This window comes from Neovison vison, chromosome 1, assembly GCF_020171115.1.
Source record: "Neovison vison isolate M4711 chromosome 1, ASM_NN_V1, whole genome shotgun sequence".
In the NCBI taxonomy this organism is placed as follows: Eukaryota; Metazoa; Chordata; class Mammalia; order Carnivora; family Mustelidae; genus Neogale; species Neogale vison.
In genome coordinates, this window is record NC_058091.1 from 168,744,790 (window position 1) to 168,768,427 (window position 23,638).

At 37.7% G+C, this 23,638-nt stretch overlaps 1 protein-coding gene across 3 annotated transcripts in view; it reads left to right on the forward strand.

Moving 5' to 3' along the window:
- Positions 1 to 23,638, forward strand: part of YTHDC2 (YTH domain containing 2) — a 76,310-nt gene that overhangs the window by 29,241 nt on the left and 23,431 nt on the right. For all 3 annotated transcript variants that reach the window (XM_044262992.1, XM_044263000.1, XM_044263008.1), the window contains exons 11-21: positions 5,597 to 5,723; positions 5,975 to 6,040; positions 11,078 to 11,256; positions 11,689 to 11,785; positions 11,866 to 11,953; positions 12,038 to 12,118; positions 14,078 to 14,160; positions 17,205 to 17,310; positions 19,560 to 19,679; positions 19,996 to 20,268; positions 22,937 to 23,063. In XM_044262992.1, the coding sequence (XP_044118927.1) occupies positions 5,597 to 5,723; positions 5,975 to 6,040; positions 11,078 to 11,256; positions 11,689 to 11,785; positions 11,866 to 11,953; positions 12,038 to 12,118; positions 14,078 to 14,160; positions 17,205 to 17,310; positions 19,560 to 19,679; positions 19,996 to 20,268; positions 22,937 to 23,063 (1,347 nt within the window). The remainder of the gene's footprint in view (positions 1 to 5,596; positions 5,724 to 5,974; positions 6,041 to 11,077; positions 11,257 to 11,688; positions 11,786 to 11,865; positions 11,954 to 12,037; positions 12,119 to 14,077; positions 14,161 to 17,204; positions 17,311 to 19,559; positions 19,680 to 19,995; positions 20,269 to 22,936; positions 23,064 to 23,638) is intronic.

The window sequence follows — 23,638 nt, forward strand, 5'->3', positions numbered from 1 at the left end:
ACTAGATATGCCCCAAACAACTTTTGGTTCCCTTCTCACTTCGCTCCTGACCTGCTTTTTCCTTAGTGTTTCTTAAGTGATCATAATCAGTTGTAGACTTCTTTAAAAATTCATGTGCCTGGCCATCCCAGACTTTTTGAAACTGAATTTTCACCTGGTTGCTGAGGCAACAAAACATGAAGTAAGTCGTTAAAAAAATTTTATTTATTTATTTAATTTGAGAGAGAGAGCTTGTGTGCTGTGCATGGTTGGGAAGGGGCAAAAGGAGAGGGAAAGAAAAACAGACTCCCCACTGAGCCGGGAGCCTTATGTGGGGCTCCATCTTCAGGACCCTGGCATCATGACCTGAGCTGAAGGCAGATGCTTAACCAACTGAGCCATTCAGGTGCCCCATAAAGCGGTTCTTGACTTTGTTTTCATATTCCACATATTCATTTGCAAGTCCTGATGGTTTAACCTTCTAATTAAATCCTGAATCTGACCCCATTTTGCTCATCCTCCTGCTGCCATTCTAGTCCAAGCCAACATTTCCCTCCCAGGACGATTACTGAAGCCTGTGAACTGCTTTTATTCTTAAGTCATTCTGGTCTGTTCTCCAGAGAACAGTCAGAGTTACCCTTTCAAAAAAACTGGTATTATGCTACTTCTCTTCTTTCCACTCTCCCGTGGCTTTCAGTTACACATTGAGTAAAAATCAGAGCTCTTTCCCTGATTGGGTCTCTCTAACTGCCTTCTGGACCTCGTTTTCTACGACTGTGGACCTTTTGCCACTATTACCTCCTTGCTCTTCACGTATCAGCACATTCTGACCTGGGGGCCTTTGCTTTGGTTGTTTCTTGTGTGTGGAGTGCTGTCCCCACAGATGATCATACAGCCCAGTGTCTACTTCATGTAGGTCTCTGCTTGGGTCTTGCCTTCTCAGCAAGGCCTCTTTGGGGTCATTGTACTGAAACTGGGCCCTTCTCTCACTCTTTCTCTGTACCCTGCTGTATTATTTACTATTTGTACTTTCATTACCTGACAGTGTCTATTTTTAATTTTTCTTACTCTCTTACTCTCTCTCACTCTGTCTCATCCACTAGAATGTAAACGACATGAGGGGGAAACCTCATTTGTTTTACTCATCTCTTATCCCCAGAGGTTTTGTAGCAAGTGCCCAATAAATATTTATTGAAAAATGATACAACTTCTAAGGATCCTACCAAATGATTCATTCATCTGTTTGAATATGTTTAGTGATAGGAAGCTCACTACCTTCCTTTGGGACACTTTTTTCAAATTTGGTGTCTTTTAACCGCTAATTTTTTTATATGTTCTGAGGAGTAAAGTGAAATCTACCTATATAGCTTCTACCCTCTTCTGCCTTTGGGGTGATATTGAGGAGATTTAGTATCTGCTTATGCCTGACAGACCTTCAAGTATGAAGATAGTTATTCTTCCTGCTTTCTCATTTTCTGGGCTGATCAGACCTGACTTCGTCTGTTTGTCTTTAATGTGAGATGCGGTTTAGTCTTCTCCTGCCGTTGTCTGCCTTCTCTGGTTATGTGGAGTTTGTCCTTTTTTAAAAAGTATGCTGTCTTTTCCTGAGTATTAATCTTAATGACTACCTTCAGGTTGAGTAGGTCAATCAGCCTAAAAACCTCTACTTTTTACCTATAGTAATTCAGCCTGTGGTCAGGATAGCTCTTTGCCATCCACATTGTCTTACTGATTCATACTGCCTTTGAAACTTCTAGTTCTTTTTTTTTGTTGTTTAATAACTGATTTTAATAAATGAATCCCTCCCATCATTTACTTGTTCTGATTTTTTTTTTTTAGTTTAAGACTTTCTGTTTGTTCTTTTTAAATCTCATAATTAAACGGCCCATTGCTTTTGTTTCACAACTCCCCCCTCCCCCAGTCTAATTGTTAGCTAATATATTAATAAACTTTCTCAGTTTATGAACTCAAGAGGCCTGGGTCACTGACCAAGTGCTGTGTATGCTTTAGGTCAACATTTGGGTGTGGTTGTTCAAGTGGTTATAATTCCATTCATCTACTAATCTAGCAAACCTCTTAAGAAGGAAAGGAAGATCTTTTGGCCTTTCTTGTTTTTGTTTTTTTTTTTTTTTTTTTAAGATTTTTGTTCATTTATTTGACAGAGAGAGAATGAGAGCACATAAAGGCAGAACAGCAGGCAGAGGGACAAGCAGACTCCCCACTGAGCAGGGAGCCCGATGCAGGATTTGATCCCAGGAGCCTGGGATCATGATCATGACCTGCGCCGAAGGCAGATGCCTAACCGACTGAGCCACCCAGGCGCCCCATGGTCTTTCTTATTCTTTGTAAATTTATTTTGGTTTCTATTGCTCTATTTTTTCTAGCTTATTGGTTATTAAATAATCTATCTGTACTTTGAAATTTTTTATATTTGGAAATGTTGATATTTGTTCAGCTCCAGTTCTCTGGCAGTCTTTTTTTTCTCTCCCACAGAAAAAAGCTTAGCCATCTTAATTGAAAGTTAAGAAAATTTGAGCTCTGAGGCATGTTGCTTTAAAATATTTGTATATTTATGAAGCATTATTCTTGACCTTTTTTTTTTTTTTTTCCTAAAAGAAATGAGAGAGAGAGAGCATGAGAAGAAAGGGGAGGGGGTACAAGGAGGGGTCTGATATGGGACTCCATCCTGGGACTCCAGGATTATGACCTGAGCAGAAGGCAGTTTCCCAACCAACTGAGCCACCCAGGCACCCTATTCTTGACCTTCTTCCTAGATTTTCTCTAGTGTGTACTAGGCTATTACTTTGATGTCACATCCTATGAATCCAGTTTCCTCATCTCTTTTTTCTCTTTTAAAGACTTGTTTTTAAGTAATTATTATTATTTTTTTTAAGATTTTATTTATTTATTTGACAGAGATCACAAGTAGGCAGAGAGGCAGGCAGAGAGACAGAGGAGGAAGCAGGCTCCCCAGACAGCCTGATGCGGGGCTCGATCCCAGGACCCTGAGATCATGACCCAAGCTGAAGGCAGAGGCTCAAACTTACAACCCCGAGGTCAGAGTCACATGCTTTACTGACTGAGCCAGCTAGGTGTCTCTGGGCCACTCATCTTTTATAAGTGTTTCACTGGACATTTTCTTTATCCATCCTTCCTTCTTTCCCTCTTGCCTTCCTTCCTTCCTTTTTTAGATTTTATTTTTTTTATTTGTCAGAGAGAGAAATAGAGAGAGAGGACAAGCAGAGGAGGCAGCAGGTAGAGGGAGAAGCAGACTCCTCACTGAGCAGGGAGCCTGATGAGGGGCTCCATCCCAGGACCCAGGGATCATGACCTGAGCTGAAGGCAGACGCTTAACCGACTGAGCCACTCAGGCCTCTCTCACTGGACGTTTTCTAGAGTGCAGTATTTTTTTTTTTTTTAAGATTTTATTTATTTATTTATTTGTCAGGGAGAAAGAGAGAGATGGAGAGCACAAGATGCTGAGCAAGGAGCCCAGTGTGGGACTTGATCCCAGGACCCCTGGGATCATGACCTGAGCCTATGGCAGATGCTTAACCCACTGAGCCACCCAGGCATCCCTAGAGTGCAAGATTCTAATGTCTGAAGCTGTGTGAAGTGAACAAAATGCTATGGTAGCTCTTTGAACAGTTACTGACTTCCCATCTTTTTATTTCTCTTCTAAAATCTCAACCCTTAATTAGCACCAGAGTTGAAAATACTTCATGTAATCCAGGAAACCTCCTACTTTGCAGGTTTCTTTTTAATGCCATCAATTTCTCTGTGGAATCCTGTGGAAGCAGCTAGTAATTAGTGAGACAGGCATTTTCTGTCATGCTTACTGTGCTAGTCCTCTGTTGTTGCATGACAAATGAATGATTCCCAGCCTTAGCACCTCAGTCATTTGTTGTCTCACATTGTTCCTAAACTCAAGAATCTGAGACCGGTTCTGGCTTCTAGTGACTGATAAAGTAGTAGTGGAGCTCTTGTCTGAGGCTTTGATTGTCTGAAGGTTCACGGGAACTGCAGGGTCTGCTTCCGAGAGGCTCACTCATGTGGCTATTGGCAAGAGGCCTCAGGTCTTGCCATCCAGACCCCTTCATAGGGCTGGCTGTCTTAATCTTCCCTGGATGTGGCAGCTGGCTTCTTTCTTAGTGAGTGAGTCAAAAGAAGGAGAGAAAGCAAGCAGGAAGCCATATGTACCTTTTAGAGTGAATCATTTGGTTTAGCTCATACTCAAGAAGGGAACTTAGACTCTACCTCTGGAAGGGAGGAGTACTAAAGAATTGTTGGATGTTTTAAAACACCCACACTTAGTCACACCCTGCTGCTCAAAATACACACATTTTGGTTCTTTTCTCCAAGGCTATCAAACGAATATTCAGCTGAAGCAATAATTCTCATATAGTGAGTATAGATCATAATCTTTTCAGTCCATTTTAAAACTACGTGTTCCTGGCCATCCCACACCTACTGACTCTGAATCTAGGAGTCAGTCCTGGCTGTCTTTGGTTTCAGAAGTAAGGAACCTTAGGTAATTCTCTTGTAAGTCCTCCCCACTTGAAAAACCACCGACTTATATTAATAATGGTTACCAAGTTTTAGAGGATTATTAAACACTGAGGACGATTGGGTATTTATCCTTGGGTATTTAAAATTGCCCATTTGCTATTATCTTAAATTTTACTGCAGAGTTTTTTTTTTTTCCAGTGATGATTTCTTTTTAAAATCACCAATTTTGTAATTTAAGCAGACCAGTGCTAAGTGATGATAATAGATTACATTTCTTTTTTTTTTTAATTTTTTAATTTTTTTTTTTTTAAGATTTTATTTATTTATTTGACAGACAGAGATCACAAGCAGACAGAGAGGCAGAGGAGGAAGCAGGCTCCCTGCAGAGCAGAGAGCCCGATGTGGGACTCGATCCCAGGACCCTGAGATCATGACCTGAGCCGAAGGCAGCGGCTTAACCCACTGAGCCACCCAGGCGCCCATAGATTACATTTCTTGAGAAATATATTATAGGAAGGAAATTAAATTCAGTAGAACTTTAATTATTTTTCTCATGGATGGCTTTTATGGGAAGTAAACTTTCTGCCAATGTTATTTCCATTAAGCATCTCAGAAAGTAACAGTCTGGAATGATGGGGAAATAAAAGCAAAACAAGAACAACAAAAAATGGTCTTGGACTTTGCATTTGCAGTCTTAAGCATTCTTTTCCAGTTACTGATGAACCTTAACTTTTAATTCTTTAATTATATCTTGTCATTTGGTGATCAAGACAATATCTGGGCTAGGAAGATTATTTAAGGGTTCTGCAAGTTACTAGCCTTCCTCTTCCGTTCTCATTACCCTGGTGAGCTTGAGACAGCTGAACGACTATCTCTTGTTCTCCTACCTTCCAAATGGTCATCCCTCTTCCATCCTGTTTAGACTAAGGGTGCGTTAATAATAGATCTGTGTCCAGGGTAATGTAATACTGTTACAGTGTTGTTGGATGAAGGAGCCAGTCCCAGGTTGATTGTTCTCACACTCATTTCTTTCATTTAAGTTAAAAAGGAATGAAAATGATCGAAAAGTTTGGAAATATAACCTGCATTTGTCTTTTCCTTGTTTTAGTTGATTACAGGCATAGCGAAACCAGTGCAACAGCCCTCATGGTTGCTGCAGGGCGAGGTTTTTCAAGTCAAGTAGAGCAGTTAATTAGCATGGGAGCCAACATTCACAGTAAAGCATCGAATGGCTGGTAATTATAAACCACATCCCTTCTTGCTGTGTCTCTGTACAACTCCACATACCGGTTTTGATTTCTTGTGTTTGTCTTTGTACTAAAAGCTATTGTGTAATAATTGCTGGTCCATCTCTAATGGTGAATGAATCCTTTGACTCGTTTTATACATTTGAGAACATTATTTCTCTGTCTAAATTTGATCTCTTTTTAAAGAATTTTTTATTTTATTTATTTATTTAAAATTTGATCTCTTTGAATTTTGGCAGGATGGCTTTAGATTGGGCCAAACACTTTGGACAGACTGAAATAGTGGATCTTCTAGAATCATACAGGTAAAACTTTATACTGTGTTTAATTAACCCTAACCTGTCTTTTTTAAAGGCGTAACCATGTAAATGACAGCATATGACAAGGTAGGCTATAGTCTCTTATGCAGAGATTTTCTTTTTTCTTTTTTGAATTTTAAGGAACTTTTGTGTGATTGATATTTTTTGTTTTCGGTAGGGTGCCAGTAAGATCCAGTGTTATAATACTTTATTTTATTTCATTTTGCAAAGCAGAAGGGGGATTTTCAGTTAAACATAGTAGATACAACACATGTAATTTATCTTTGCATTTTCCTAAAACCTCATTGAAATGGTAAGGAAGGATTATAAAATGTGTAAGCTAACAAAGTCAAAGAGATTGGAAGAGGACATAGCAACTGGTGGAAGATAGGAGTAAACTTTTGGGTAATAGAAGGCTAATGGATCAGTGGTGTTTGACTTAGCAGAGCTGAGAAAACGGAAAGCTCAGTGCAGGGAAGTACCAGGGAGAAACCAGCTCATTTTAGCTTCTTAGAGGTTCAAAAACCCCACCCAGAATTGATTGAAATTCTTTCCGAGGAACATTCAGAATTCCAGATTTCCACCTCTCCTGCCATTAGCTGAGATCTCCCTTCCCTACCTTGACAGGAAGTGGGAAGTTTATTAAAAAATTAAGCCACATGAAGCTTTGGACTTGGGGCCCATCAAGCACAGAGGGAGAGTGGGAGTGAGGTATCAAAGAGGAAGGTCCCCCGACAGACTGAAGATTGAGATTCCATCCACTCCCTTCCACTGCTGTCCCTGTCGCCGTTTCCTTAGAAGCTTACATTCTTCAGCAGAAAATGGGAGAATTCTTTCCTGGGAAAACAGACCAAGCCGACAGAAAAGAATTAGAATTATGGAAGGTTTGGTATTCTTTTCATTGAAATGACCATCTTTAAGCCAAATAGCTCGACAGTCGCTGCCTGTGCACATGGACGTTTTTTGTGCATTCTCTTTGAAGATTAACAAACTGCCAAGCAAGTTTGAGGGGAAAAGTACCCACAATCAAACAACAATAGCAACAAAAAACCCTGGAACTTTGATGCGCTGTGAATCAGTAATCAGAAGAAAACTTCAAAAGCTAATAGAAAATACTCATAAAACAGAAACAATGTGTTATAAAACAGGAACAGAACACAAATCTTTATTCAGATTTTATCTTCATGAGGGCTACCTAAATTTATCCTGTGGTGGTAGTTTACCTTCTTGTGCTGTTGATCCTTCTCAACCTACTCTATTTTTCCTTTTGTCTGTAGGACCTGTCACCCTCTGACACATTTTTTTTTCTTTTTTAAAAAATTAAATTCAATTAATGAACATACAGTGTATTTTTAGTTTCAGAGGTAGAGTTCAGTGATTCATCAGGTTTTTTTGTTTGTATTTTTATTTTTTTTTCAGAACTTATTCATATTTTCAAGATTTTATTTGAGAGAGAGAGTGTGTGTGTGCATGTCTCTCTAGTGAGAGAGACAGGGAAAGCGAGCATGAGCAGGCGGGAGGGACAGAGGGAGGAGGAGAAGCAGGCTTCCTGCTGAGCAGAGAGCCCAGATGCAGGGCTCAGTCCCAGAACCGTGAGATCATGACCTGAGACAAAGGCAGAGGCTTAACCCACTGAGCCACCCAGGTGCCCATCATCTTATTTTTCTTTTTTAGTTTCTTTTTCTTTAAAAATTTCAATTCAATTAATTAACATGTAATATATTATTAGTTTCAGAGGTAGAGGTCAGTAATTCATCAGTCTTGAAGAATATCCAGTGCTCATTGCATCACACACCCTCCTTAATGTCTGTCACCCAGATACCCCATCCCGTAAACTCCCTCCCCTCCAGCAGCCCTTTGTTTTCCATGATTAAGAGTGTCTTATGGTTTATCTCCGTCTCTGATTTCATCTTGTTTTATTTTTTTTCCTCTCTTCCTCTGATCCTCTGTCTTGTTTCTTAATTTCCACATATGAGTGAGATCATAAATGTATAAATTTGATTTAAAATAAAAGATTCGGACAATACTTTTAAAGATTTTATTTATTTATTTGAGAGAGAGAGACAGTGAGAGAGAGCATGAGCGAGGAGAAGGTCAGAGAGCGAAGCAGACTCCCCATGGAGCTGGGAGCCTGATGTGGGACTCGATCCCGGGACTCCAGGATCACGCCCTGAGCCGAAGGCAGTCGTCCAACCAACTGAGCCACCCAGGCGTCCCCGGACAATACTTTTAAATGCAATGAAACAAATCGTTTATTTAGGTAATTAAAGGTTTTGGCTAAAGTTAGATTAGATATTTAGATAGATATGTAGATCTTAGATTAAATATATCTAAAGAAAAGAAAAAGGTAATTTTAAAAGAAAATATATCCAAAGAGAATATGTTTTATAATACATTGATAGCACTTTGTTTTCAACCTATAAGAATCAAAAAAGTTAAAAATGAATCTTAAGTTAAAATATACTAAAATATCTTTTACACAAGAATATAAAAATGTTTTATTTGAGTTGGGGTTTTGGATTTTATTCTATAGATAATAGTCTCAGGTGAAGTGAATGTTTGAAGTATGAAGTTAGTCTTGTTATTTTAATTTCATTAAATGATAATGAAGGTTAGAGTCACAAAGTTCTTAACAGACCCAAATGCTAATTATGGTATGCCAGATTTTGTTGTCATTTCAATAATAGCACCCAGAACTAGCAGTCCTTTTTGACATTGATGCTTTGAATGTTCCAGACATTCTTAGGGTGCTGGGAATAGCTCAGTAGACACTACAGATTACCAAGTAGCAGTAATCTGGATAGTATTCTAATTATCCTGCCTAACTGGACTTTCTTTTTGTTCTGCAGATCATGACATCATCAATTACAAATTTCAAATGTTTAAAATTAAATTTATGATGTTTGCAGGATTACTGATAATTGATAAGTAAAGTTAGAGCTTTATTTTTTTTTAATTATTTGAGAGAGAGAGGAAGAACACAGAGCAAGGGAGAAAGTTGGGGGGAGAGGGAGAGGGGGAGAGGGAGAAGTGGGCTCCCTGCTCATGGGCTCCATCCCAGGACCCTGCGATCCTGACCTGAGCTGAAGGCAGATGCTTAACTGACTGACCCACCCAGGGGCTCCTAAAGTTAGAGCTTTAAACAGAGGACATTGTACCCTCTTCATTTACCTGTTAAGAAGTAAGAAAACAAAAAATTTGGGATGTTTTAAAATGAATCTTAAAATTTAAAATAACTACAGTTAGAATTTTAATATTTTCCCTTTTGAAAGCAGGTTTAGTTATTTTTCTGCTAAGCTCTTTGGAAGAAATTGGGCAGAACTGAACTTCTTAGAAATCTTAGTAATAGTTACTAGTGATGGCAGAAGATTACATTTTACATATGGGATGAAAAAGCAAGCTGTTATTTCAGTAATTTATGCTGATTTAGGGCTTTTGGAAGATAGCATAATCAATCTGCTTTTAGTATGGAATAACCAAATTGGCAGTCATGTTAAGCTGGCACCGGTAGAATTGTTTTAAATGTAGACTTTGGGGGCGCCTGGGTGGCTCAGTGGGTTAAAGCCTCTGCCTTCGGCTCAGGTCATGATCCCAGAGTCCTGGGATCAAGCTCAGCAGGGAGCCTGCTTCGTCCTCCCTCTCTGCCTACTTGTGATCTCTATCTGTCAAATAAAATAAATAAAATAAAAAAAAATAAATGTAGACTTTGCTTCAGAGTATTGTTTATAAGAGTGAACAATTAGAAACAACCTATTAAAAAATGCAAATGATGATCAAAGGTTTATGTGTTTTAAGTTTTATTGAGATAAAGTTTACAACCATGTAATTCATCCTTTTGAGTGTACAATTCAGTGGCTTTTAGTGTGTTTGCCTTGTTATGATTTTTTTTTCCAAGATTTTATTTATTTATTTATTAAGAGAGGGCAAGCAGAGGGAGGGGAGAAGGAGAGGGAGAGGGAGATCTTGAGCAGACTCTGCACTGAGTGCGGATCTCAGCGACCCTGAGATCATGACCTGAGCTGAAACCAAGAGTCGGACGCTCAAACAGCTGAGCCACCCAGGTGCCCCCATGTTATGCAGTTATTATGATAATAATTTTGAGAACATTTTCATCACCACCCCCCCAAAATTCCTGTAATCATTAGCAGGCACTCCTCATCTTCCCCAGCTCTTCCAGCCCTAGGCAACTAGTCTGCTTCCTGTTTCTATTTCATACACTTAATCTAAGATTTGTCTATTCCATACACTTGATCTAAGTGGAATGGTACATACTGTCACAGCATGATGTTTTCAAGGTTCATCCATTCATGTTCTAACATCCTTTCTGACTTGAGTTATACTCTGCTTTGTGGCTAGATCACAGTTTGTTTTACTGTTCTTCAGTTGATGTACATTTGGGTGGTTTCCACTTTTTGGCTGTTATGAATAATACTAGTGTGAACATTTGTGTACACCAGTTTATATAAACATATATTTTCATTACTCTTGTTTATAAACCTAGGGGTGGAATTGCTGGGGCATCTGGTAACACTGTGTTTAACATTTTGAGGAACGGCCACATTGTTTTTCGAAGTGACATCATCATTTTATGTTCCCACTAACAATGTATGATGGTTACAATTTCTCCACACCCTCTTTAACACATATTATCTTCTGTCTTTTGATTATATCATCATCCTACTGGTATGAAGTGGTATCTCACTGTGGTTTTGATTTTCATTTCTGATACGTAATGTTGTTGAACATCTTTTCAATGTGTTTATTGGCCATTTGTATGTTTTCTTTGGAGAAGTATCTTCAGATTGTGTTTTTGAAAAGCACTTATTGATAGATTTTACTTTGGATAATGTACGTGTAAGCCAAAACATGAATTGTAGCTAGGACGTTAAGTATCATTTACCCTCCTTAGGGTATATTCAAAATTTAAAGGACATCATGGGAATCATTGACTTTAAAGGATTACTGGTTTTTTGTTTTTTTTTTTTAGGATTACTGTTTTTGATGAAAATTGAGTTGGTCATTTTTTTTTCTTTTTTTTTTAAGTGCTTCACTGGAGTTTGGAAATCTAGATGAAAGTTCTCTGGTTCACACAAACGGAAGTGACCTCAGTGCAGAAGACAGAGAGCTCCTGAAAGCTTATCATCACAGTTTTGATGATGAAAAAGTAGACTTGGATTTGATCATGCACCTTCTTTACAATATCTGTCATGGTTGTGATGCTGGTAAATGAGTATTGTCTAAAATAACTCGAACAGCAAAGTGTACTTCAATTTCCAAGATAATATTTTGTGTGTACAGATTTTTACAGAATTCCATTGGCAGTACTGCATAAGTAATCTCTTAAGTGTCCTAAGTATTACACTTTATCAGTATTTCAAAACTAGTGATATAGCTCATCATAGCTGGGCCTGTCGATAGTTTCTGGTTTATAAAGCCAGAGATTTAATATTTTATTTCATTTATTTTAAAAGATTTATTTATTTGAAAGGGAGACAGAGAAAGAGAAGGAGCAGGGGTAGGGTAGAAGAAGAAGGAGAAGCAGGCTCCCCCAGGATCCCAGGATCATGACCTGCACTGAAGGCAGCTGCTTAACTAAGCCACCCAGCTGCCCCAAGATGTGATTTTTAAAAAAGAAAAAATCCTTGTTTTCCAAGGTGCAATATTAATTTTCCTACCTGGATATGATGAAATTGTTGGACTGAGGGATCGCATCCTGTTTGATGACAAGCGGTTTGCTGACAACACACATAGGTAAAAGCTAAAGTTTTATATTTGTTGCTCTAAGTAACTGATAGGTATCATAGTGTATTTTCCCTTTCCATTGTCAACAGATACCAAGTCTTTATGCTTCATTCAAATATGCAAACGTCAGATCAAAAGAAAGTATTAAAAAACCCACCTGCCGGTGTTCGAAAAATAGTAAGCTTAATACAGTTTTCTTTTGTCCATTGCAGTAGCCATTGGTCCTGTATTCATATTAACTGATGTCACATCCCCTTGCAGATCCTTTCCACCAATATTGCTGAAACCAGCATCACAGTCAACGATGTTGTCTTTGTTATTGATTCTGGTAAGGTGAAAGAGGTATGTGTAGATAAGTTGTATTTTGTTTAAATGAAGAGGGTTAAGTTACATTCCAATAAATGGTTTTATGATTCATTTTAATGAGAAGATGGTTCTGCATGAATTTAACATAGTAATTGTTGATTTCTCCAAAGTGAATATTTTACCATAAGCAGTTCAGAATGTAGGATCTAATTATTGTAACAGATTATACAAAAATAAAAAACAAAACAAACTAGCTTCTGCTGATTAAATACTAGGAAGAATGTAAAGGGTTGGCTAATTACACTGAAAGTTTTGTCACTGTATGGGAATTGGATTACATGTTTTGTATGCTTTCCTTCTTTCCTTCTACATATGGGTATGGAACATGTCCCTCTTCTTCTGAGTTAATCTCCAGGGCTCCACATGTAGTGGGTATTCAAAAGACATTTTGTTCAAGAGAACCATTCTGAGACAGTGCAAGCAGTCAGACCAGACTTCAGCAGATGCCAGTTAGCAGCCACACGGGCCCAGCATCTGCTTTTATAAAAATAAATATCACCGGAACACTGCCCCGTTCACTCTTTTGTCTTGTCTGTGGTCGCTTTCACACTGCAACTGGAAGAGTTGCAACAGCGACCCTCTACAAAGGCTAAAATATTTACTGCAGTCCCAGATATAAAGAAAAGACAATATTTTTTTTTCTGTTAGCACTGGGATGCTCAGCAGTTCTCAATACCCTTCACTTTGGTGGATCCTTTCACGGAAAGAATAGAAAGTGATAGAGGTGGTTGATTTTCAAGGAAAGATCCTGTCAATATTGTGGAAAGCAAATGATGTCTGTTATAGTGGATAGCAATGATCATGTTTTAATGTGGGAAAATTTGTTAATTGCTTTTTAATGTTTTCAATGTAATTTTTAGGAATATCTTACAGAAAACAAAATTTTATTATAAAATTTGGACATTTCAGTATAGTTGGGTACTATAAAGAAGAGATATGTTTTATTTTTTTATCAGAGGTTAATGATGAATATTATCACAAAGTCTGAATGGTGAGTCAATGAAAATTCAGATTTTATTGCCCTGATTATCTAAAGCTGATAAAGTAGATTTTGAATATCTTAGAAATTAATTCCTATAGGTGTCATTTATCAAGTAAACCATGGTTTGGAACATGATGGTAGTGTCAGAAGTTATTTTACATACAAAACTGACAAATATGACATTTTATTAAAAACCACATAAGTAGCATCTTTTCTAAAAATCCCATAATTAAACTATTATAAGAACACATTTGTATTTGCTCTATTTAGTCATTTTATGAAAGGGAAAGTATAAGTCACTGAATGATTAAGTGTATATTTTAGTTAGGAATGCATTCTTTTAAAATCTCTACAGTAAATTTTGGCTTTAGATTGATTAGGGAATATAGAGGTGATAATGGTTCTTTACTTTCTCTTTTACAACATTCTGGTTAGGCTAACTGTTCGTAGCTCAGCAGAGGGTAAAATGAAAAGGAGTAAAATTCTTCACTTTGGGGATAGGATTGGTTCAGTGATTATTGTTATTCCTCCATATCAGCTCCCTGGCACATATTTTAGAAACTGTCTTTCCCTGATCATTCCTATTCTTCGTGGTGATAGAAATCTGGTAGGAAATGACCTCAAGAGAATAGATTTTTCTTCAGTCTTGATGTCTTTGAGTACTGACTACTATTATTCAAGTGTAGCTGAGAGGAACAAATAACTAAACAAGGCAGGGAATGAGGAAGTTCTTATAGCTCTTCTGAGTTTATTTTTCATTCTTTTTACTTAGAATGTTTGTAACCAGAGATGGGGATTTTTTTTTAAAAATCCGTGCCCCATTCTAAATATCTAATCAAAAGGGGCCTCGAATTAAACTTGGCATGTTAAAATATATTCATAATACTTCTTGCTATTTCTTCTTAAACACCTTTTATAAAAGTTTTAATATGAAGATAACTTAAATATTACAGAAATCCTTTGATGCACTGAATTTTGTTACAATGTTAAAAATGGTGTGGATTTCCAAAGCTAGTGCCATACAACGAAAAGGCAGGTAATGTATATTTAATGTACATTCATTCACTCAATTGCCTATAAAATGGAAACATTTTGATATGTATTACATATTTAATGTATATTCTGCTTCTTTCTATATTAAATGTTAACATTTTCATGTTAGTCTTAATTCTTACATTGTTTTTGCAAGGCAAGCCATTTCAATACTTTCTTTAAAAGTTGAATTCAGGTTATGTTAAAAATTTTTGACTAGTATAATCTGTCCTCAGAAGATGTAAGAAACTTAAAAAAAACAAAATTGAAAGGAAAATATTTTAAACATTTGCAGTATAGGACAAAGGGCTAATTGCTATATTATGCAAAAAATTCTTTAAAATCAGTTCATAAAAACCAACACATTAACCTCACATACACCACCTCATATATGCCAGAATAAGTGCAAATTAATGAGGAAATTTTTTTGCTTATCACCAGATTGGCACTGATGAAAATGTTTAACAGTACCTACAACAGAGTTGGCCAAAGCGTGGGCCAGTAAGCTTTCATAGTTTGCTGATGGGAGTGTAAACTGCTATGACTTCTTCAGAGGACAGTTTGAAACTGTTTATCCAAATCTCCCCTTTGCCGGTGGATTCCGCTTCTCGTAGTTTATCCTGAGTGTACCTGTGCATGTGCCCAGATGTGTGTTGAAGAATGTTTTCCATAGCACTGTCTGTAATAGTGAACTCTCTGGAAGTTTTGTAGTTGAATAAATTATGCGATAGTTGTGCAGTGGTATATTAGACTATGACGATGAAAGATGTGGATGTATGTATTGTTTTATGTGCAATGAGTTCTCTGAATATATTACTAATTGAAAAAAGTAAGGTGTACAATATGCATCTATAGTATTTGTACTTAATATGTGTAGTACTAAATAAATATATATGTATGTATATATGTACTTAGGGCAGAAGTGCATTGACAGATTTGAGAGAAACATTAAAAAGCAATTGTTGACTCTGAGAAGGAGGATTTGTGGAACTCTGAAGGAAAGAGGATTTAATTTTTTTTTTTTTTTTTTGTAGTTTGGTTATTTATTTTAGTACGTACTTGCATTACTTTTTCTTTCTTAAAAAGGGAAGATTTAAAAGTATCCTATTTATCAGTAATCATTTGACTAATTTTTCTTGCATTTTAATAGGAAAGCATCTGATACTGACTTTAAAGCAGTGGCTCGTGCTGAAGCTGGTGGATGCATTATTTCTGTACTTTATAATTTCATGGAATGTTCTTGAAGGCTTTTGCTATTACCATACCAGTCGTTTTCCTATGACAGGGTGTGGCTTGATAACACTAGCTAAAGTTAGTTAGTAATACTCCATCTCTTCATCGTGTTTACCTCTTAATCGTGTTTACCTCTTAATCGTATATTATCCGGAAGGAAAATCAGAAATTGTAGGAATTTTCCTTGTCATATTTTTCAGTCTATTTCTTTTGACAGCCATTTCTGTGTAAGTGTTAGGGATGCGACAATGAATAAACTGTAGTCCGATGAGTGAGGTTTGTGGTGGGGGAATGGTGCAGTCCATCCTGGAATCCAGTAAAATAAGCAATTTTAATACCATGTGATTTGCACTACAACTGGATAATGCTTCTGGAGGAGTGAGGGTAGACTCTGAGATAAATAGAAATGAAGAGTTGTTTTGAAAAAGCTTTTCTAGCAAAGGCGAGGCACGCACAAAGACCTAAAGGCAAGAGTGAACAACAAAGTTGTCTGGATGGAGTTTAGTTTAGAGGAGAATAGTGAAAAAAATGAGTAAGTTGTAGACATGTCCTTAAGGATCATTTTGTGTTTCCTCTCTCTTTTTCTTCTTAATAAACCAAAGGATGGCATGATTTTAGTATTCTTTCATCTCCTTGAAGAATGAATTGGTAGAGACAAAACTGATGGCAGGAGGATCCAGTAGGAGGCTCTTTCATTAATACTTGGAATTTACAAAAAGGGAGAGATGACAATAGTCTGGATTGTGATAGCGGTGTTAGAAGATATTAAGGAGAGCAGTATTGGGGCGAGTGTGTGTCCAGGGGCAAGGAGTAGTGTGGAGTCAAGGATGTCATACAGGTGTCTGTCTTAGAAACTTGTGTGGATGGTGGTGCCCTTGTCGGGGGAAATGGGAATAGCGGTTATGTTGGTGAGAAGAATTAATCTTTGGTTGTGTTGAGCTTGGGTTGGCTAGAAAATCCAAGTGGAGCTAAGAGGCGTCTGAAGTATGGGTGTAGGGTTAGGGTGAAGAGATCTCAGTGGATGAAAATTAAAGTCAGGAGGATACTTATGATCCCCTTGGGAGCGAGGATGGACTAAGAGAGCAGAGGGCTGAGGTCCAGCCTCACAGGAATACTGCATTTAAGGACTGGCGAAGGATGGCAATGTCTCAGAGAAGGCTGAATAGGAGGGAAAGCAGAGGGGTTGATAGTGAGGACAGTACTGATGAAGGAAGCAGTGATCCAATGTCTCATTTTGTTACTTGTAGCACAGTGTGTTGTAGCTTTGTGATGGGAGGGATATTTCTGGATCTCTATCGCTTAGCACGTTCAGCCTGGCCATTAGCTGATACAGTGACTCTGGGGGAAATGAAGAGAGGCTGCTTTCCTTCAGGGTATTTCTCTCCTACTTCCCAGAAAGTGATACAAGTCTCTGTGGTGACAGGAACTGCCACTCCCTGGAGTTGTGTAATGCTTACTTTGCACAGCTCTGAGCTGTGGGCTTGTGCATGGTGCTTGTGTCAGTTGAGTAAAGCAGATGAAATGTCAATTACCGTGTATTTTTTCATTATTTTTACTCACTTTCATGTGTATGTCACTTACAGATTTGTTTTTATCATTACCTTAGTAGGTGTATCAGGTAGGTGTCATTCGTAAGTTTTTATGAATGATGCCTAGACAAGTGACGTGCCTTCTGGAAAGATTCGGGAGGGAATCACAGTCAGCTGTCCCGACACTGGTCCATTGCTCTGTCTCCTAAAGCACACTGCTTTTAGAGTTGCTGTGGTCTAGTCTTTATTCCTTGTTTGAAGCTTAATTTTTTATTTCACTTTTAAGGGCAGGGAGATGCAGACCTGGAATTTGTTTCCGGCTGTTCAGTAGACTCCGATTCCAGAATATGTTGGAATTTCAGACTCCAGAACTTTTGAGAATGCCATTACAGGTAGAAATGTACTGAATTCTAAAAGGGTGCTTTCAGGGCTGAGGGAGGAGAGGGACCACTTCAACTTAATACCAGTCGAACTTTTAAATGGTAATTCCTAAAACAAAATTATAAAATATATATGATGGGAGGTGGTTATGTATCTAACTAATATTTTTTTTCTAGACAAGAACATTTAATCCAGGGAAGCCCGAGTGGCTCAGTCAGTTGGGCAACTGCCTTCAGCTCAGGTCCTGATCCCAGGGTCCTGGAATTGAGCCCTGCTTTGGGCTCCGTGCTCAGCGGGGAGCGTGCTTCTCCCTCTCCCCTTAACTGCTACTCTGCCTGTTTGTGCTTTCTGTCACATAAGTAAATAAAAATTCTTTTTTTTTTTTTTTTTTTTTGCAGCCGGGCATGAGTTTATTGGCTTAAAATACCCTGCGCAAGTAAATAAAAATTCTTAAAAAAAAAGTTTAATTCATAAACCTCCAAAATTTTATTTATTTATTTATTTATTATGTTTATTTTTTAAAGATTTTATTTATTTATTTGACAGACAGAGGTCACAAGTAGGCAGAGAGGCAGGCAGAGAGAGAGGAAGGGAAGCAGGCTCCCTGCCGAGCAGAGAGCCCGATGTGGGGCTCGATCCCAGGACCCTGGGATTATGACCTGAGCCACAGGCAGAGTCTTTAACCCACCGAGCCACCCAGGCGCCCCCCAAAATTTTAAAGGATTACTTGAGTTCATTTAAATTATGGTACAGTTTAGGGTGCCTGTGTGGCTCAGTGGGTTAAGCTGCTGCCTTCGGCTCAGGTCATGATCTCGGGGTCCTGGGATCGAGTCCCGCATCGGGCTCTCTGCTCAGCAGGGAGCCTGCTTCCCTCTCTCTCTCTCTGCCTGCCTCTCTGTCTACTTGTGATCTCTCTCTGTCAAATAAATAAATAAAATCTTTTAAAAAAATAAATTATGGTACAGTTTAAATATATATATATATATATTTTTAAAAAGCAACATTTTAGAAGTCTGTCTACCATATAATAGTGTTCATCTTTCACATTCTCATTGAGGATTAGAAAACAAATTATTTAAATTCCAAAAGATAATAGCAAAATTTCAGTTTAAGATGCTGAGATTAATCTTGGTAGTCTGGAACTCAATCCACTGAGATTTCCTGACCTTTACTAATTGTTTTGAAAAATGGTTTTCTGACTTCACACTAGCCAGACATTGTAGTTTCTAGGGAAACTACCAGAAATACATTAATTTGATTCTCTGGTGTGCTGAGCCAGATGCTAGCTTCCAAACTTTCTTAAAGATTTTATTTCTTTATTTGAGAAAGAGAGGGCGTGGTAGGGATGGACAGAGGGAGGTGAGAGAGAAACTCTAACTAGACTCCATTCTGAGGGCAGAGCCTCACTCGGGACTTGATGTCATGACCCTGAGATTAGGGCCTCGGCTGAAAACAAGAGTCAGACATTTAACCAACTGAGCCGCCAATGTGCTCCCCCCCCCACTGTTCTTTTTATTTTTTTATTTAAATAATTTTTTAAAAAAACATTTTGTTTATTTATTTGACAGAGTGAGAGTGAGCACAAGCCGGGGGGAATAGCAGAGGGAGAGGGAGAAGCAGGCTCTGCACTGAGCAGGGAGCCCAATGTGGGGCTCCATCCTAGGACCCTGGCTTCATGACGAGAGCGGAAGGCAGATGCTTAACTGACCAAGTTATCCATGTGCCCCTCTACTGTTCATTTTTTTTTTTTTAAGATTTTATTTATTTATTTGAGAGAGGGAACACAAGTGGGTGGCCGTGGGAGGGACAGAGGGAGAAGCAGGCTGAGCAGGGAGCTTGATGGACTTGATTTCAGGACCCTGGGATCACGACCTGAGCCCAAGACAGACATTTAACCGACTGAGCCACCTAGGTGCTCCTCTACTGTTCATTTTAATCAGAAGACTCTGCTAGTCTGTTTGGGGACTATGTTTCCCATGATTTCTTTCCCTTTTTTCTTTTTTTAAGATTTTATTTATTTGAAAGAGAGAGAGCATGAGCAGGGGGAGTGGCAGAGGGAGAAGTAGAAGCAGACTTCACGCTGATGGGAAACCCATGAGATCTGGGGCTCAGGCTCCATCCCAGGACTCTGGGATCCTGACATGAGCCAAAGGCAGACACTTAATGACTGAGCCACCCAGGGGCCTCCGATGATTTCTTTGAAAGTCAAAATCAACATAAATTTCAGCATTTCAAAATGATTTGCTGTTCTTGTTTACAGGAACTTTGTTTACATACTAAGCTGTTAGCTCCAGTGAACTGTCCTATTGCCGATTTCCTTATGAAAGCTCCTGAACCCCCACCAGCTTTAATTGTAAGAAATGCTGTACAGATGCTTAAGGTTGGTGTCTCCACAATTTTATTTTACCTGTTTTACTTGAAATTTAAACACAGTGAGGATACATCTTACCGAATTTTGTCCTTAAAAATGTTATCTTAAATAATCATGTACTTTGAATAATACTGTCACGGTAATTATAGTAAAACAGTAGAGTTCATAGTTCTTTTTTATATAAAATATGGAAAGCAGAATTTTTTTTATAAGATGTAGAAGAAGAAAATTAACATTTTCATTTCCTGATGACTTTTTAGGTATGTGATTTGATTAAGCATGGTTTTTGGTCATGTCAGATTCTGTTTTGTGTTCTTTTATTTAGACAATAGATGCAATGGATGCTTGGGAGGATCTCACTGAGCTGGGATATCATTTGGCTGACTTGCCCGTAGAGCCACATCTTGGTAAAATGGTCCTGTGCGCTGTTGTTTTAAAGTGTCTGGACCCCATCCTCACAATTGCTTGCACGCTAGCCTATCGAGACCCTTTTGTCCTGCCAACCCAGGCCTCTCAAAAACGGGCAGCTATGCTATGTAGGAAACGCTTCACTGCAGGGACTTTCAGTGACCACATGGCCCTTCTCCGAGCGTTCCAGGTATGGTTTATTATTGTCATTTCATTTCTGAACATGGTGCTGCCTATACACGTATCTGGGGCAAGTGTAATGAATTCACAAAGAGACACGATTCCATTAATTTTGTTTCAGTCTGAAGTCATATTTTATACTGGTTTATAAAAATATCTTTCTACTGTTAATGTGCTGGAATTATCAGTTTCTACCTTTTTTCTCTTTCATTTTCTCAGTTTTCTCCATGTAGGAATATGTGAATGCATGTATTTATGTTTATTTACTTGTATTCATTTTTTAATACTCAAGTTCCTACTCTTTTATTCATATCTTGGGTAGGGAATACACTAAAATTTTAGTTAAAAAGCAATGTATATTACTCAAAGTGTATAGAACAAACATTGGAAGAAAATTACCTTGAATTTAGTATCTATTTATTGATTTCTTTTCAGAGTACATCTTTTTCTTATGTGCTCGCAACACTGCACTAAGAACTTAATTTTATAAAGTAAAATCCAAATATCACTTAAAACTTTTCAAGATAGGAGTAGTGAGAAATTGAGGAATGTGATAAATGAGAAAGCAAAGATAAGGAAAATGGGATTCTGAGGGAAGGAAGTGATACGTAATTTAGAATTTCAAATAATGTGGAGAAGATGATGTTACTTCCTGAAAAGGTAGACATGTTATTTATCCTTAAATTCTCTCGAATGTAGGCTGTGACTATACTTTTTTCTTTGTGACTATACATTTTTAAAAAAAAATTTCATTTTGTTTATGCAGAAAATATTCTTTTCCCAGGCATTCAGGCTTTTTCTGTTATATATAGATTAAAAAAAAAATAATGGCAAGCTGTTTTGTGAGCATCATTGAACAATGGATAATGTCATGCTATTGAGTTCATTAGATACTTACTCCATGTTATAGTAGATTAGTTGAGTGGATAATAGAAGGAGATTTGGTGTAGAATTCCTATGCATTCTTTGTTTTTTCCCCAGCTCCTTCAAAAGCAGAGAGAATAAAGTACTGCCTTGGTCTTTTACTTATATTCCAAAGTAAGAAAAGTCATTTTCAAAGAGGAGCTTTCTTTTTTTTTTTTTTTTTTTAAAGATTTTATTTATTTATTTGACAGAGAGAGATTACAAGTAGGCAGAGAGGCAGGCAGAGAGAGAGAGGAGGAAGCAGGCTCCCTGCTGAGCAGAGAGCCCGATGCGGGACTCGATCCCAGGACCCTGAGATCATGACCTGAGCCAAAGGCAGCGGCTTAACCCACTGAGCCACCCAGGCGCCCCAAAGAGGAGCTTTCTTATACTGCATATAGATGGTTTCTAGAAATCTCACTTCCCATTCTCAGATAAATTAAGAAGAGGTTGATATAAAGGTTTTTTTTTGGAGGACAGGAGTGGTAGAATACTTACATATAAACGGTGTTATGGTGGCTTAGTTAAAAACCTCCAGTACGTCAGTGGAAGAAGACTAGCAGACACATCTGAAAAAATATATATTTTTAACATAGCTGGTCCATTTAGGTTAATGGATACTTCATTCTCATTAGGATTTTATAAACTGAATGGCTTTCATAGCATTTGAGTATAAATTAATGATAAATTTTATTTAATCATGAAGTCTTAGATTTTTCTTACATTTAATTTTAAAATTTATATCTTTTAAAAATTGAGATGTCATTGACATATAAGATTAGTTTTAGTTGTAAAACATAATGATATTGGGAAATGATCTCCATAGTAAGTCTAGTTAACATCCATCACTGCACAGTTACAAATATTTTTCTGTTGTGATGAGAACTTTTAAGATTTACTCTCTGATATGTTAATTAGATTTATTGTGATCATTTCATAATATATACAAATACTGAATCACTATTTTGTATACCTGTAATGAATATAATGTTAAATGCCATTGATACCTCAATTTAAAAAAAAGTTTACAAAAAAAAGAAATCTACTCTTTGGGTACCCGAGTAGAGCAGTTGTTTGGGCATTCAACCCTTTCTGCTCAGGTCATGAGATTGAGCCCTGCACTGGGCTCTGCACTCAGCGTGGAGTTTGCTTGAGACTCTCTCTCTCTCTCTCCCTCTGCCCCTCTGCAGACTCTCTTTTTCTCTAAAACAAATAAATCTTTAAAAAAAATCTATACTCTTAGCAACTTCCAGATATACAGTGTAATGTTATTAACTATGGTGACCTTGCTGTAAGTTACAGGACTTACACATTTTATAACTTTAAGCTTGTATCTTTTGACCCTCCTCACCCCACCTCTCTCTCCTCCCCTGCCTCTGGGAACTACCAATCTGTTCTCTGTATCTTTGAGTTTTGGGGTTTTTTGTTTGTTTGTTTGTTTGTTTAAGATTGTGTTTATTTATTTGACAGACAGAGATCACAAGTAGGCAGAGAGAGAGAGGAGGAAGCAGGCTCCCTGTTAAGCAGAGAGCCCAATGCGGGGCTCGATCCCAGGACCCTGGGATCATGACCTGAGCCGAAGGCAGAGTCTTTAACCGACTGAACCATCCAGGCACCCCTGAGTTTTGTTTTTTTTAATGAGGGCCTAGATTTTATCAAATAATTAGAAGGAGAATTGACCTTGATCTCTAGCTAATGTAAAGGTTTTCAATTACTTTGCAGCCTAACTAAGGAATTTAGTGAATGTATCTTGTTATATAATTATATTTTCATAGGCATGGCAGAAAGCACGAAGCGATGGGTGGGAGCGAGCCTTTTGTGAAAAGAATTTTCTTTCACAAGCTACCATGGAAATAATCATTGGCATGAGAACTCAGTTGCTTGGTCAGCTTAGAGCATCAGGTAAAAGTTTCCCTAAAAAACTTACTTAGACCACTGAGAGCACCTTACTTATAGCTATTAGTGTTAACTGATGCCATCTGTTACTATTTTTATGACATTTTCACATTGTTTTATATCTTGTATATAACAAACTGCTTTGTAGACTCCTTTGTGATTTCAGCTTTTGTTTGTTGGTTAGAAAAATGATATTGTAGAAGCTGTAGCTGAGAAATCTATGAGTACCTTTTGATACTATAGGCAGTGAGCAATTTATAGTACATTTGTTGGCAAAAAGCAATTTAGATGTTCTGTTTTATCACTTTAATAAACAGCTGTTTAGCTCTATAATAGATTTAAATATATAAGTAGGCTGATACAAATGTGGTCTTCATATTTTTAGAACATAAAATGCTAGTAATCTCTCTTTAAGGCACTTAATTTTTTTTTAAGAGAATGCCAGTATTGTTATGTCAGTTTAGAATTACTTCTTTAAATTTCCTTTTGTTAATTTTTTAATAAATTTCCTTTTGAGTAGCATAGTACATTGAGAATATAGTCGAAAATTACCAGAGCCCGGATGCATGGATTAGCTAAAG